Raw genomic sequence first — 15720 nt, 5'->3', positions numbered from 1 at the left:
CGATTGTAAACTAAGGTAACGGCAAGTAATTTAGTCTCCTCAACTTGTTCAACAGCCACACCATTCATTACCAGATTCAGCCGAGGTCTAGAACTTAGGGAATCATTTGTACCAAATACAATGCTCTTAGTTTTAGAGATGTTCAGGACCAGTTTATTAGTGGCCACCCATTCCAAAACAGACTGCAACTCTTTGTTAAGGGTTTCAGTGACTTCGTTAGCTGTGGTTGCTGATGCGTATATGGTTGAATCATCAGCATACATGGACACACATGCTTTGTTTAATGCCAGTGGCAGGTTATTGGTAAAAATAGAAAAGAGTAGAGGGCCTAGAGAGCTGCCCTGTGGTACACCACACTTTACATGTTTGACATTAGAGAAGCTTCCATTAAAGAAAACCGTTTGAGTTCTATTAGATACAGTGGGGGGGAAAAGTATTTAGTCAGCCACCAATTGTGCAAGTTCTCCCACTTAAAAAGATGAGAGAGGCCTGTAATTTTCATCATAGGTACAAGTCAACTATGACAGACAAAATGAGAAAAAAAATCCAGAAAATCACATTGTAGGATTTTTAATGAATTTATTTGCAAATTATGGTGGAAAATAAGTATTTGGTCAATAACAAAAGTTTCTCAATACTTTGTTATATACCCTTTGTTGGCAATGACACAGGTCAAACGTTTTCTGTAAGTCTTCACAAGGTTTTCACACACTGTTGCTGGTATTTTGGCCCATTCCTCCATGCAGATCTCCTCTAGAGCAGTGATGTTTTGGGGCTGTCGCTGGGCAACACAGACTTTCAACTCCCTCCAAAGATTTTCTATGAGGTTGAGATCTGGAGACTGGCTAGGCCACTCCAGGACCTTGAAATGCTTCTTACGAAGCCACTCCTTTGTTGCCCGGGCGGTGTGTTTGGGATCATTGTCATGCTGAAAGACCCAGCCACGTTTCATCTTCAATGCCCTTGCTGATGGAAGGAGGTTTTCACTCAAAATCTCACGATACATGGCCCCATTCATTCTTTCCTTTACACGGATCAGTCGTCCTGGTCCCTTTGCAGAAAAACAGCCCCAAAGCATGATGTTTCCACCCCCATGCTTCACAGTAGGTATGGTGTTCTTTGGATGCAACTTAGCATTCTTTGTCCTCCAAACACGACTGAGTTGAGTTTTTACCAAAAAGTTATATTTTGGTTTCATCTGACCATATGACATTCTCCCAATCCTCTTCTCGATCATCCAAATGCACTCTAGCAAACTTCAGACGGGCCTGGACATGTACTGGCTTAAGCAGGGGGACACGTCTGGCACTGCAGGATTTGAGTCCCTGGCGGCGTAGTGTGTTACTGATGGTAGGCTTTGTTACTTTGGTCCCAGCTCTCTGCAGGTCATTCACTAGGTCCCCCCCGTGTGGTTCTGGGATTTTTGCTCACCGTTCTTGTGATCATTTTGACCCCACGGGGTGAGATCTTGCGTGGAGCCCCAGATCGAGGGATATTATCAGTGGTCTTGTATGTCTTCCTTTTTCTAATAATTGCTCCCACAGTTGATTTCTTCAAACCAAGCTGCTTACCTATTGCAGATTCAGTCTTCCCAGCCTGGTGCAGGTCTACAATTTTGTTTCTGGTGTCCTTTGACAGCTCTTTGGTCTTGGCCAATGTGGAGTTTGGAGTGTGACTGTTTGAGGTTGTGGACAGGTGTCTTTTATACTGATAACAAGTTCAAACAGGTGCCATTAATACAGGTAACGAGTGGAGGACAGAGGAGCCTCTTAAAAGAAGAAGTTACAGGTCTGTGAGAGCCAGAAATCTTGCTTGTTTGTAGGTGACCAAATACTTATTTTCCACCATAATTTGCAAATAAATTCATAAAAAATCCTACAATGTGATTTTCTGGATTTTTTTTCCTCAATTTGTCTGTCATAGTTGACGAAATTTATGAAAATTACAGGCCTCTCTCATCTTTTTAAGTGGGAGAACTTGCACAATTGGTGGCTGACTAAATACTTTTTTTCCCCACTGTAAATAAATATCACCTGGGAGCATGAGCAGCAGTGTGCTGTGTTTTCCTTTCTGTTTTCCATGAGTTCACCTACAGTGAGGGGAAAAAAGTATTTGATCCCCTGCTGATTTTGTACATTTACCCACTGACAAAGAAATGATCAGTCTATAATTTTAATGGGAGGTTTATTTAAACAGTGATCAGACGTTAAACGAATGGGGACAAGAGAGGTAAAATAATAATAATAATAATGTAACGACCCTGTATTGTGTTCTGTGTTCATGGATGTGTTATCGTTCTCATGGGTACTAGCAGGGGTTAAATATGCCAGGACAGATGGAAAGGTTGGGGGGTATGATGGGTAATCCCGCGGGATTTTGGGAATGATTAAATAGGGGTTACGGTCTCATATCTCTTCTCTTCGGTTCGGGACCCTTGATTTTGACATGTTCTATTTGTGTATGTTCGAGGTTTAGCGGCGTGGGTTGTGGCCTGAACAATAGCCCATTTAGGAATAAACCTGTGTTCTGCCTGTACACCTGGTGCCCGTCTCTCTTTTACTTTATGACCCAGCTGGGTCATTACATTGGTGTCAGAAGTGCTTTCGAACGACGGGATAGATCGAGATTAGGCGAGTTAGCTGTTTCAGTATAGGCCGTGGTTAGCGTTAGCGTGACTCGCATCTACGGTCAGGATGATCGGGCGAGGCGGAAAGTTAAGGAAGAGTCGGACAAAGTGGCCGTTGGGGGCTCGGGTGTACCCGGTCGGGAGGGTCAGGCGAGGACGGCTGTAGAGGAGCTGAGAGCCACATGGCGGGAGTTAAATTGTCAGTCAGCAAGATGGCAGAACGGGCGGGTTTTCCTTCAAACCGCTCGACCAGAACAGACGTCACGGCGACGGAGATATCGACGTCACCGCGTGCGGAAATGGCTGGACCTCCTTATGTAAACAGAGATGGCAGCGCCCTATTGCCATTAGCCACGGTAGCGGCTAAACTTCCAAAGTTCAATAGACGACATATTGGTACACGGCACGTCGTTTGAGGGGGCACTGGGGGCACTTAGGCGAGTGCTGGAGAGGATCTCGGGGGCGGGGCTAAAATTACACCCGGAAAAGTGCCATTTCATGCAAAGGGAGTTGGCGTTCCTGGGTCATCAGCTGGGTGGTGAGGGTATCAGCACGTTGCCAGACAAAGTGGAGGCTGTGAGGGGGGTGGCCAATTCCAAAGGAAAAAAAAGAGGTTAAGAGCTTCCTGGGTCTGGCATCCTACTATCGTAGGTTTGTGAAAGGGTTTGCGGGGATAGCAGCTCCTTTGAACCACCTTCTCAAGAAGGACACTGTCTTTCAGTGGACCGAAGAGCACCAGCGGGCGTTTGAGGCCCTCAAACGTGCCCTGGTGGAGGCCCCTGTCCTGTCCTCACCAGACCCAAACCGTCCGTTTATTCTGGACACCGATGCAAGCAATGAGGGCTTGGGGGCCGTGCTGGCTCAGCGTGGTTCTGACCGGGGAGCACGTAGTAGCTTATTACAGCAGAACTTTTGATAAGGCTGAAAACGCTACTGCGTGACAAGGAGGGAGCTTTTGGCTGTCGTGGCAGCAGTACGCCATTTCAAGTACTACCTGGGGGCCTGCCGTTTGTGGTGCGGACGGATCACTCCGCCCTGCAGTGGCTTCTCTCCTTCAAGGAGCCAGAGGGTCAGATCGCCCGCTGGTTGGAGGAGCTGCAACCCTACGACTTCCAGGTGGAGCACAGGGCCGGCCTTCGCCACAGCAATGCAGACGCCTTGTCCCGCCGCCCGTGTGCTGAGGACGGCTGTGGGTACTGCGCCAAACGGGTGGAGCGAGAGAGGGAACTGTGCATGGAGGAGGGAGTCACCGCCACGGTGAGTCAGCTGAGGGTGACAGAGTGCCGGGAGCTTGAGGCTGTGGACGTCGGGGGAGTGGAGGCGTCGCCAGGAGGAGGACGCAGAGCTGCGTCCTGTGCTGGGGTGGGTGGAAGAGAGAAGACGACTCGCCATGGGGGGGAAGTAGCCCCTCTATCACCAGTCACCAAAGGCCTCTGGGCTAAATTCTCAGTCCTTAGAGTGGCTGAGGGAGTGCTCCAGAGGGGGTGGAAAAAGCCAGCTACTGGAGAAATGACGTGGCAGGTAGTGGTTCCCAAAGGCTGCAAGGGAGCGTGTTACAGCAGCTTCACGGGGGAGTAGGCGCAGGGCATTTTGGGGTCTCCAAAAGCGTTAAAGCGCGTACGTAAAGGCTTCTATTGGGCCAGGCACAGGAGGGATGTGGAGGACTTTTGCAGGCAGTGCGATGAGTGTGCTGCTAAGAAAGGACCTCCAGGTCAGTCACACGCCCTCCTACAACAATTCCCAGTAGGGGAGCCCATGGAGAGACTGGGGGTAGACATAGTTGGACCGTTTCCAATCACAGACAGCGGTAACAGGTGGATTCTAACTGCTATGGACTACTTCACCAAGTGGCCAGAGGCTTACGCTCTCCCAGACCAGGAGGCAGAAACAGTAGCTGATGCATTGGTAGGGGGAATAATCAGTCGGTTCGGGGTGCCACAGTCTATACACAGCGACCAGGGGAGAAACTTTGAGTCACGGGTGTTCTCAGAGTTGTGTAGACGGTTAGGCGCGGAGAAGACGCGCACTACTCCGCTTCATCCCCAGAGTGATGGGCTGGTGGAAAGATTTAACAGAACATTAGCACAACAGCTGGCTATCGTTACCTCAAAACACCAGAGAGATTGGGACACCCACTTACCGTTTATTCTCATGGCATGTAGGTCGGCTGTTCAGGAATCGACTGCGTGCTCCCCAGCGCTACTAATGTTAGGTCGTGAGTTGCGCACCCCAGCCGAACTGACGTTTGGCCACCCTCCTGATAACGACGACGGGGTTTTTGCCTGGCCCGAACTATGTTCGCCGACTGCAGAACCGGTTAGAAGCGGCTCACACCTTCGCAAGAGAGCAACTCGAGAACGCAGGAATGCGCCAAAAGCGCCACTATGACTCACGCGCTAGGGGGAGGCACTTTGGAGCGGGAGAACGAGTGTGGCTTCACAACCCCACGCGCAAGAAGGGGCGGTGCCCAAAGTTGGACAGTGCCTGGGTGGGGCCGTGCCTGGTGATAGAGAGAGTGGGGAGGTGACGTACCGGGTGGAGGTTCCCCCACGGGGCAGGAAGGTGGTGGTCCACCGGGACCGATTGGCGCCCTACAGAGGGAGGAAAACGGTAGGGAATGGAAGTGAGGACTCTGATGTGAGCACACGGGGACAGTCTAGCGAGGAGACTCTAATGCAAGCTGAGCCTGAGGTGGGGTAAGTGTGTGTGTCAGAGCTGTGTGTAAATTGACTATGCAAACAATTTGGGATTTTCAACACATTAATGTTTCTTATAAAAAGAAGAAGTGACGCAGTCAGTCTCTCCCTCAACTCTTAGCCAAGAGAGTCTGGCATGCATAATATTTATATCAGCCCTCTGATTACAATGAAGAGCAAGACGTGACGCTCTGTTTTGGGCCAGCTGCAGCTTAACTAGGTCTTTCCTTGCAGCACTGGACCACACGACTGGACAATAATCAAGATTAGACTAAACTAGAGCCTGCAGAACTTGCTTTTTGGAGTGTGGTGTCAAAAAAGCAGAGCATCTCTTTATTACGGACAGACCTCTCCCCCATCTTTACAACCATTGAATCTATATGTTTTGACCATGATCGATTGTAAACTAAGGTAACGGCAAGTAATTTAGTCTCCTCAACTTGTTCAACAGCCACACCATTCATTACCAGATTCAGCCGAGGTCTAGAACTTAGGGAATCATTTGTACCAAATACAATGCTCTTAGTTTTAGAGATGTTCAGGACCAGTTTATTAGTGGCCACCCATTCCAAAACAGACTGCAACTCTTTGTTAAGGGTTTCAGTGACTTCGTTAGCTGTGGTTGCTGATGCGTATATGGTTGAATCATCAGCATACATGGACACACATGCTTTGTTTAATGCCAGTGGCAGGTTATTGGTAAAAATAGAAAAGAGTAGAGGGCCTAGAGAGCTGCCCTGTGGTACACCACACTTTACATGTTTGACATTAGAGAAGCTTCCATTAAAGAAAACCGTTTGAGTTCTATTAGATACAGTGGGGGGGGAAAAAGTATTTAGTCAGCCACCAATTGTGCAAGTTCTCCCACTTAAAAAGATGAGAGAGGCCTGTAATTTTCATCATAGGTACACGTCAACTATGACAGACAAAATGAGAAAAAAATCCAGAAAATCACATTGTAGGATTTTTTAATGAATTTATTTGCAAATTATGGTGGAAAATAAGTATTTGGTCAATAACAAAAGTTTCTCAATACTTTGTTATATACCCTTTGTTGGCAATGACACAGGTCAAACGTTTTCTGTAAGTCTTCACAAGGTTTTCACACACTGTTGCTGGTATTTTGGCCCATTCCTCCATGCAGATCTCCTCTAGAGCAGTGATGTTTTGGGGCTGTCGCTGGGCAACACAGACTTTCAACTCCCTCCAAAGATTTTCTATGAGGTTGAGATCTGGAGACTGGCTAGGCCACTCCAGGACCTTGAAATGCTTCTTACGAAGCCACTCCTTTGTTGCCCGGGCGGTGTGTTTGGGATCATTGTCATGCTGAAAGACCCAGCCACGTTTCATCTTCAATGCCCTTGCTGATGGAAGGAGGTTTTCACTCAAAATCTCACGATACATGGCCCCATTCATTCTTTCCTTTACACGGATCAGTCGTCCTGGTCCCTTTGCAGAAAAACAGCCCCAAAGCATGATGTTTCCACCCCCATGCTTCACAGTAGGTATGGTGTTCTTTGGATGCAACTTAGCATTCTTTGTCCTCCAAACACGACGAGTTGAGTTTTTACCAAAAAGTTATATTTTGGTTTCATCTGACCATATGACATTCTCCCAATCCTCTTCTCGATCATCCAAATGCACTCTAGCAAACTTCAGACGGGCCTGGACATGTACTGGCTTAAGCAGGGGGACACGTCTGGCACTGCAGGATTTGAGTCCCTGGCGGCGTAGTGTGTTACTGATGGTAGGCTTTGTTACTTTGGTCCCAGCTCTCTGCAGGTCATTCACTAGGTCCCCCCGTGTGGTTCTGGGATTTTTGCTCACCGTTCTTGTGATCATTTTGACCCCACGGGGTGAGATCTTGCGTGGAGCCCCAGATCGAGGGATATTATCAGTGGTCTTGTATGTCTTCCTTTTTCTAATAATTGCTCCCACAGTTGATTTCTTCAAACCAAGCTGCTTACCTATTGCAGATTCAGTCTTCCCAGCCTGGTGCAGGTCTACAATTTTGTTTCTGGTGTCCTTTGACAGCTCTTTGGTCTTGGCCAATGTGGAGTTTGGAGTGTGACTGTTTGAGGTTGTGGACAGGTGTCTTTTATACTGATAACAAGTTCAAACAGGTGCCATTAATACAGGTAACGAGTGGAGGACAGAGGAGCCTCTTAAAGAAGAAGTTACAGGTCTGTGAGAGCCAGAAATCTTGCTTGTTTGTAGGTGACCAAATACTTATTTTCCACCATAATTTGCAAATAAATTCATAAAAAATCCTACAATGTGATTTTCTGGATTTTTTTTCCTCAATTTGTCTGTCATAGTTGACGAAATTTATGAAAATTACAGGCCTCTCTCATCTTTTTAAGTGGGAGAACTTGCACAATTGGTGGCTGACTAAATACTTTTTTTCCCCACTGTAAATAAATATCACCTGGGAGCATGAGCAGCAGTGTGCTGTGTTTTCCTTTCTGTTTTCCATGAGTTCACCTACAGTGAGGGGAAAAAAGTATTTGATCCCCTGCTGATTTTGTACATTTACCCACTGACAAAGAAATGATCAGTCTATAATTTTAATGGGAGGTTTATTTAAACAGTGATCAGACGTTAAACGAATGGGGACAAGAGAGGTAAAATAATAATAATAATAATGTAACGACCCTGTATTGTGTTCTGTGTTCATGGATGTGTTATCGTTCTCATGGGTACTAGCAGGGGTTAAATATGCCAGGACAGATGGAAAGGTTGGGGGTATGATGGGTAATCCCGCGGGATTTTGGGAATGATTAAATAGGGGTTACGGTCTCATATCTCTTCTCTTCGGTTCGGGACCCTTGATTTTGACATGTTCTATTTGTGTATGTTCGAGGTTTAGCGGCGTGGGTTGTGGCCTGAACAATAGCCCATTTAGGAATAAACCTGTGTTCTGCCTGTACACCTGGTGCCCGTCTCTCTTTTACTTTATGACCCAGCTGGGTCATTACATTGGTGTCAGAAGTGCTTTCGAACGACGGGATAGATCGAGATTAGGCGAGTTAGCTGTTTCAGTATAGGCCGTGGTTAGCGTTAGCGTGACTCGCATCTACGGTCAGGATGATCGGGGCGAGGCGGAAAGTTAAGGAAGAGTCGGACAAAGTGGCCGTTGGGGGCTCGGGTGTACCCGGTCGGGAGGGTCAGGCGAGGACGGCTGTAGAGGAGCTGGAGAGCCACATGGCGGGAGTTAAATTGTCAGTCAGCAAGATGGCAGAACGGGCGGGTTTTCCTTCAAACCGCTCGACCAGAACAGACGTCACGGCGACGGAGATATCGACGTCACCGCGCTGCGGAAATGGCTGGACCTCCTTATGTAAACAGAGATGGCAGCGCCCCTATTGCCATTAGCCACGGTAGCGGCTAAACTTCCAAAGTTCAATAGACGACATATTGGTACACGGCACGTCGTTTGAGGGGGCACTGGGGGCACTTAGGCGAGTGCTGGAGAGGATCTCGGGGGCGGGGCTAAAATTACACCCGGAAAAGTGCCATTTCATGCAAAGGGAGTTGGCGTTCCTGGGTCATCAGCTGGGTGGTGAGGGTATCAGCACGTTGCCAGACAAAGTGGAGGCTGTGAGGGGGTGGCCAATTCCAAAGGAAAAAAAAGAGGTTAAGAGCTTCCTGGGTCTGGCATCCTACTATCGTAGGTTTGTGAAAGGGTTTGCGGGGATAGCAGCTCCTTTGAACCACCTTCTCAAGAAGGACACTGTCTTTCAGTGGACCGAAGAGCACCAGCGGGCGTTTGAGGCCCTCAAACGTGCCCTGGTGGAGGCCCCTGTCCTGTCCTCACCAGACCCAAACCGTCCGTTTATTCTGGACACCGATGCAAGCAATGAGGGCTTGGGGGCCGTGCTGGCTCAGCGTGGTTCTGACGGGGAGCACGTAGTAGCTTATTACAGCAGAACTTTTGATAAGGCTGAAAAACGCTACTGCGTGACAAGGAGGGAGCTTTTGGCTGTCGTGGCAGCAGTACGCCATTTCAAGTACTACCTGGGGGGCCTGCCGTTTGTGGTGCGGACGGATCACTCCGCCCTGCAGTGGCTTCTCTCCTTCAAGGAGCCAGAGGGTCAGATCGCCCGCTGGTTGGAGGAGCTGCAACCCTACGACTTCCAGGTGGAGCACAGGGCCGGCCTTCGCCACAGCAATGCAGACGCCTTGTCCCGCCGCCCGTGTGCTGAGGACGGCTGTGGGTACTGCGCCAAACGGGTGGAGCGAGAGAGGGAACTGTGCATGGAGGAGGGAGTCACCGCCACGGTGAGTCAGCTGAGGGTGACAGAGTGCCGGGAGCTTGAGGCTGTGGACGTCGGGGAGTGGAGGCGTCGCCAGGAGGAGGACGCAGAGCTGCGTCCTGTGCTGGGGTGGGTGGAAGAGAGAAGACGACCGCCATGGGGGGAAGTAGCCCCTCTATCACCAGTCACCAAAGGCCTCTGGGCTAAATTCTCAGTCCTTAGAGTGGCTGAGGGAGTGCTCCAGAGGGGGTGGAAAAAGCCAGCTACTGGAGAAATGACGTGGCAGGTAGTGGTTCCCAAAAAGGCTGCAAGGGAGCGTGTTACAGCAGCTTCACGGGGGAGTAGGCGCAGGGCATTTTGGGGTCTCCAAAACGTTAAAGCGCGTACGTAAAGGCTTCTATTGGGCCAGGCACAGGAGGGATGTGGAGGACTTTTGCAGGCAGTGCGATGAGTGTGCTGCTAAGAAAGGACCTCCAGGTCAGTCACACGCCCTCCTACAACAATTCCCAGTAGGGGAGCCCATGGAGAGACTGGGGGTAGACATAGTTGGACCGTTTCCAATCACAGACAGCGGTAACAGGTGGATTCTAACTGCTAGGACTACTTCACCAAGTGGCCAGAGGCTTACGCTCTCCCAGACCAGGAGGCAGAAACAGTAGCTGATGCATTGGTAGGGGGAATAATCAGTCGGTTCGGGGTGCCACAGTCTATACACAGCGACCAGGGGAGAAACTTTGAGTCACGGGTGTTCTCAGAGTTGTGTAGACGGTTAGGCGCGGAGAAGACGCGCACTACTCCGCTTCATCCCCAGAGTGATGGGCTGGTGGAAAGATTTAACAGAACATTAGCACAACAGCTGGCTATCGTTACCTCAAAACACCAGAGAGATTGGGACACCCACTTACCGTTTATTCTCATGGCATGTAGGTCGGCTGTTCAGGAATCGACTGCGTGCTCCCCCAGCGCTACTAATGTTAGGTCGTGAGTTGCGCACCCCAGCCGAACTGACGTTTGGCCACCCTCCTGATAACGACGACGGGGTTTTGCCTGGCCCGAACTATGTTCGTCGACTGCAGAACCGGTTAGAAGCGGCTCACACCTTCGCAAGAGAGCAACCTCGAGAACGCAGGAATGCGCCAAAAGCGCCACTATGACTCACGCGCTAGGGGGGAGGCACTTTGGAGCGGGAGAACGAGTGTGGCTTCACAACCCCACGCGCAAGAAGGGGCGGTGCCCAAAGTTGGACAGTGCCTGGGTGGGGCCGTGCCTGGTGATAGAGAGAGTGGGGGAGGTGACGTACCGGGTGGAGGTTCCCCCACGGGGCAGGAAGGTGGTGGTCCACCGGGACCGATTGGCGCCCTACAGAGGGAGGAAAACGGTAGGGAATGGAAGTGAGGACTCTGATGTGAGCACACGGGGACAGTCTAGCGAGGAGACTCTAATGCAAGCTGAGCCTGGGACGGGGGCTGCCTCTTCGGGGGTGCTGGAAATGACATTGGGGCAGATGAGTGTTCTGGGGGTCCACCAGTGGGAGTCAAGGGGAGGCACAAGAGACTGATCGACCTCCGGGTCGTTTTAAGGATTTTGTTTTGTAACCCTAGGGGCTAGGGTTTAGAAAGGAGGGGGGCTATGTAACGACCCTGTATTGTGTTCTGTGTTCATGGATGTGTTATCGTTCTCATGGGTACTAGCAGGGGTTAAATATGCCAGGACAGATGGAAAGGTTGGGGGGTATGATGGGTAATCCCGCGGGATTTTGGGAATGATTAAATAGGGGTTACGGTCTCATATCTCTTCTCTTCGGTTCGGGACCCTTGATTTTGACATGTTCTATTTGTGTATGTTCGAGGTTTAGCGGCGTGGGTTGTGGCCTGAACAATAGCCCATTTAGGAATAAACCTGTGTTCTGCCTGTACACCTGGTGCCCATCTCTCTTTTACTTTATGACCCAGCTGGGTCATTACAATAATAATAATAAGCCATTTAGCAGAAGCTTTTATCCAAAGCGACTTACAGTCATGTGTGCATACATTTTTACGTATGGGTGGTCCCCATATCATTATTATTATTATTATTATTATTATTGGTAAAATGTTTTGCTCTCAAGGAAAGGGCGCCATTGAGAGGAGTGATTACTGGGGTAGGTGTAAATGTGAAAGTTGACCAACTGAAGGGGAAGATTCCCGGTGTTTGTGATGCTCGTCGTTTGGTGCGACGCAGACAGGGTGGTTGGGTGTGCGAGACTTTACATCAGAATAGTTAAGTTGTGTGTCACATCCTTTCAGGCTGTTGGCCTGAGGTAGGATTAAATAGATTTAAATAGTGGAGTAGGGTGATGGGTTTTTAGTGAGTGTAGTGTTAGATGGTAGGGTATTTGTTAATAAAAAATGTAATTAAATTCAAGCAAAGGGATTTATACTCCAGTCTAGTAGGTTGCGGTAATGCAACATTTATTGAAAGAACACTGAAAAAATGCTCTTAAATTTAACCGCGCTTTCAACCATTAGTACACTTGTTTTCAGTAGAAAACAGGCAAATATCTTATTCTTAACCACGTCTAGCACTTTTTACTTCCCCCAAAACTCTTGTATTTTGCAATCCATCCGCCACTGATTGGGTGCTAGCAGCAATAGCCAAGAACTCCTACCTACCCTGATTTCCTTTCGAAACACCACATGACCCGTGTCCTAAAAACTACGAAATTAGGACATAAAAGTAATTAAACCCAAGAATACCTGTACACCCGAGCCGTGTCCGTGTCACACTCCGGGCACCGGACACTGAAAGACGAACGGCGGCTCTGAACATGATGCGGGGTCAAACCAGCGAAAGGAGAAGCAGACATTGATGGGATCAGACTTGTCTTGGTTGTCACTAGTTAAGACAGCAAAAAGTCAAAATTGTCTTTATCGTAAAGAAATCATGAAAACAAAAAATAGTTTTTTTGTCTTCATTTTATGTTAGAGTTAGGCATAAGATTAGCAGTAGGGTTTATGACTTTGTGACTGTGGTAACTAGTGACGACTCAAGGATGTTAGCTAGCTAGCTGCTGAAGACCTAGCCATGCGAATGCGCAAGATCCTAAAAGTACGATTTTTTTGCACATTATCGTAACACACACGACAACATGACATATATTTGACCTAGATTTGTCCCCAAAGAATACCACACACATAGGTGATTTGCCCCCACTGTCAAAACTAATTTGTGGACTGAATAGGCCTATATGGGATATTAGACTATATTTCAGTTGTTTGATAGTAGAAAGACCTCATGCCATTATTATTGCCTGGCATTGAGCTGGGAAAAGTAGACTGAAGCAAAGTTGATGACAAACATAGTGTAGACACAGTAAACATGATTATATTTTTTTATGAAGTGCAAAATTGATCTGAATAATATGAGAACAGCAGCCCACATCAAAACACGAAGGAAACATTTTACCGTAATTTTATGAGACACGTTTCCTAAATTACTTAAATATAATTTGAAAACGTAGGGCTTTACTATTTGCGCTTAACCCACTACAACTTTTTATAATCTATTCTAGAACCTAAACATTTACTCAAAAGCAATCTCTTCCAGTTGTCTCCTCACTTTCCTCTGTTTCTCTGTTGTGTCTAGCAGGAGCACAGAGTAGATGAAACTCAAAGTTTCTTTCACGTTGAGGGTGTCGAGGGGAACCGGTGGTCCTCCATACAGACTCTCTTGGCTTCAGAGCCAGGCAACATGTATGAACTGTAGAGTGTCTTTCCTCCTGCTTTTTCCCTCTCTTTCTCCGAGGCAGCATACAGGTGTGGCGTACAGCTCAGCGCATGGCTACAGCCCTCCTCAGACTTAGAGGTACAGGCACCCTGGAACCAGAAAGGGCTTTGGCTTTTCTGGGTTAGTGGTGTTGACAACAGTTGTGTTTCGGTGAAGAGGGTGGTGAGTTCGAGCCGTGGTCGGGGCAGAATTTTCACACTGTCACATGGCGTCACTGGAGGCTGATACCCAGGATGCTGGTGCCCTTGGGGTTGGTAGCTAGGATCATGCATGGTTTCTGGAGGCTGAAACCCAGGATGCTGGTGCCCTGGGGGTTGGTAGCTAGGATCATGCATGGTTTCTGGAGGCTGAAACCCAGGATGCTGGTGCCCAGGGGGTTGGTAGCTAGGATAATGCAGGGTTTCTGGAGGCTGAAACCCAGGATGCTGGTGCCCAGGGGCTTGGTAGCTAGGATAATGCAGGGTTTCTGGAGGCTGAAACCCAGGATGCTGGTGCCCAGGGGCTTGGTAGCTAGGATCATGCATGGTTTCTGGAGGCTGAAACCCAGGATGCTGGTGCCCAGGGGGTTGGTAGCTAGGATAATGCAGGGTTTCTGGGGGCTGAAACCCAGGCTCACGTGGGTCCAGTGGGTGTGTGGAGAGCAGGATACTGATAGCAGGAACAGTCTTATGAACAGTCATCCTGGACCTGGGTGTCACGTCAGTCTCCTGACTCTCCCACACCTCACTCACAGTCTTGTAGTGGAGCTTGGATAGCTGGTGCAGTCCTCCCAGTTTCCGTTTTAGGATCTCAACACATGTTATGGTTTTGGTGATCCCTTTGCCTGATCCAGTAAAAACCACCTGTCTCACTCTCAGCCCGGTCTGGGTCTGACTCCGACCGATGTCCATGACTCCCTCTCCTTGCCTCAGCCCCATCTGACTCCCGTCCACTCCCACTCCCTCTTTGACTCTCAGCCTCGTCTCAATCTGACTCCCGTCCACTCTCACTCCCTCTTTGACTCTCAGCCTCGTCTCAATCTGACTCCCGTCCACTCTCACTCCCTCTTTGACTCTCAGCCTCGTCTCAATCTGACTCCCGTCCACTCTCACTCCCTCTTTGACTCTCAGCCTCGTATGAATCTGACTCCCGTCCACTCCCACTCCTTCTTTGACTCTCAGCCTCGTCTCAATCTGACTCCCGTCCACTCTCACTCCCTCTTTGACTCTCAGCATCGTCTCAATCTGACTCCCGTCCACTCCCTCTCCCTCTCTCTGCATACGAGCCATTACAAATCCCAAGAGGTTTCGGATCTTGCTCCCTTCCTTCACTCTCATTGTGAGCACGCCTGCTGCCAGTCCGGGGATTGGACAGGCAGTGGGTTCCTCTGTGGTGCAGACTCTCCTGAAGCCGCTCCGGCCACCCAGTTGAGGCAACGAGGACGAGGAAGAGGAAATGGAAGGCGGTTCTGGGGTAGGGAAGGCAGACTGGGTTGGTTTCATACTGGTAAAAGTGCATGTAGTCATGGTGTGTGAGATGCTGTTGCTTTGTCCAATGGGGAGGACGTGTTAGTGCAGGGGTCGGCAACAGTCCTTTTCTAATCACTCAGTTTTTAGAAGCTCTGAATTCCCTTATTGTCCTTAGTAAATCCCTTTTTTTGGGTTTTCAGGAAGCTACGATGACGATGATGATCTTCCTCCTTCTCCAAACCACTGGACTGGATGGAAATAAGTTTACCTCCTGCTCCGACTGATGCTGGGGTATGTCTGTAAGGTTGACCTCCTGCTCCGACTGATGCTGGGGTATGTCTGTAAGGTTGACCTCCTGCTCCGACTGATGCTGGGTTATGTCTGTAAGGTTGACCTCCTGCTCCGACTGATGCTGGGGTATGTCTGTAAGGTTGACCTCCTGCTGCGACTGATGCTGGGGTAAGTTGTAGCACAGAGAGAGCGAGAGAGAGAGAGGAGGAGGAGGAGAGAGAGGGAGAGAGAGACATTCCATTGGCTGTCCTATCCTGAACCACAGTGCGTGGGTGTGTGTGCGTCTGTGTGTGTTTGAACATGCCTGATTAAACATCGTTTTTAATATGACGCAATGAGGCATTAAAACAAGACTAAGCTGTGGAAAAATGAAATGAGAGATAGTACCTAGTCATCTATTACACTGTCTCTCAAAGTCTCCCAAACAGGTTGTCAAAAACAAGGCAGACACCTGGCTGGAAGAACCTGCAGTTAATAAGTTAAAGACAAGTTCAGAGAGGCATTGTGTATTTCTTTTTCACCGCTATGAGAGACATACGATTTAGATTAGATTTTGTACCGAAGCCATTAAAATATGAACAGCTGACGTAGCCTATGGTTAGTAGGTCTCCTACACAGAGAGAGAGAGAGAGAGGGGG

The 15720-nt window shown here is 48.9% G+C and overlaps 1 protein-coding gene across 1 annotated transcript; it reads right to left on the bottom strand.

The window, feature by feature from the left end:
* Nucleotides 1-12887: 12887 nt before the first annotated feature.
* LOC121568048 lies at nt 12888-15232 on the bottom strand. Its single transcript, XM_041878612.2, has one exon. The coding sequence runs from the start codon at nt 14846-14848 to the stop codon at nt 13238-13240; it is 1611 nt and encodes a 536-aa protein (XP_041734546.2). The 5' UTR covers nt 14849-15232; the 3' UTR covers nt 12888-13237.
* Nucleotides 15233-15720: the final 488 nt, after the last annotated feature.

The sequence above is a fragment of the Coregonus clupeaformis genome, unplaced genomic scaffold, assembly GCF_020615455.1.
Source record: "Coregonus clupeaformis isolate EN_2021a unplaced genomic scaffold, ASM2061545v1 scaf0162, whole genome shotgun sequence".
Taxonomy (NCBI): Eukaryota; Metazoa; Chordata; class Actinopteri; order Salmoniformes; family Salmonidae; genus Coregonus; species Coregonus clupeaformis.
This window is presented reverse-complemented; position numbering and strand designations above follow the sequence as displayed.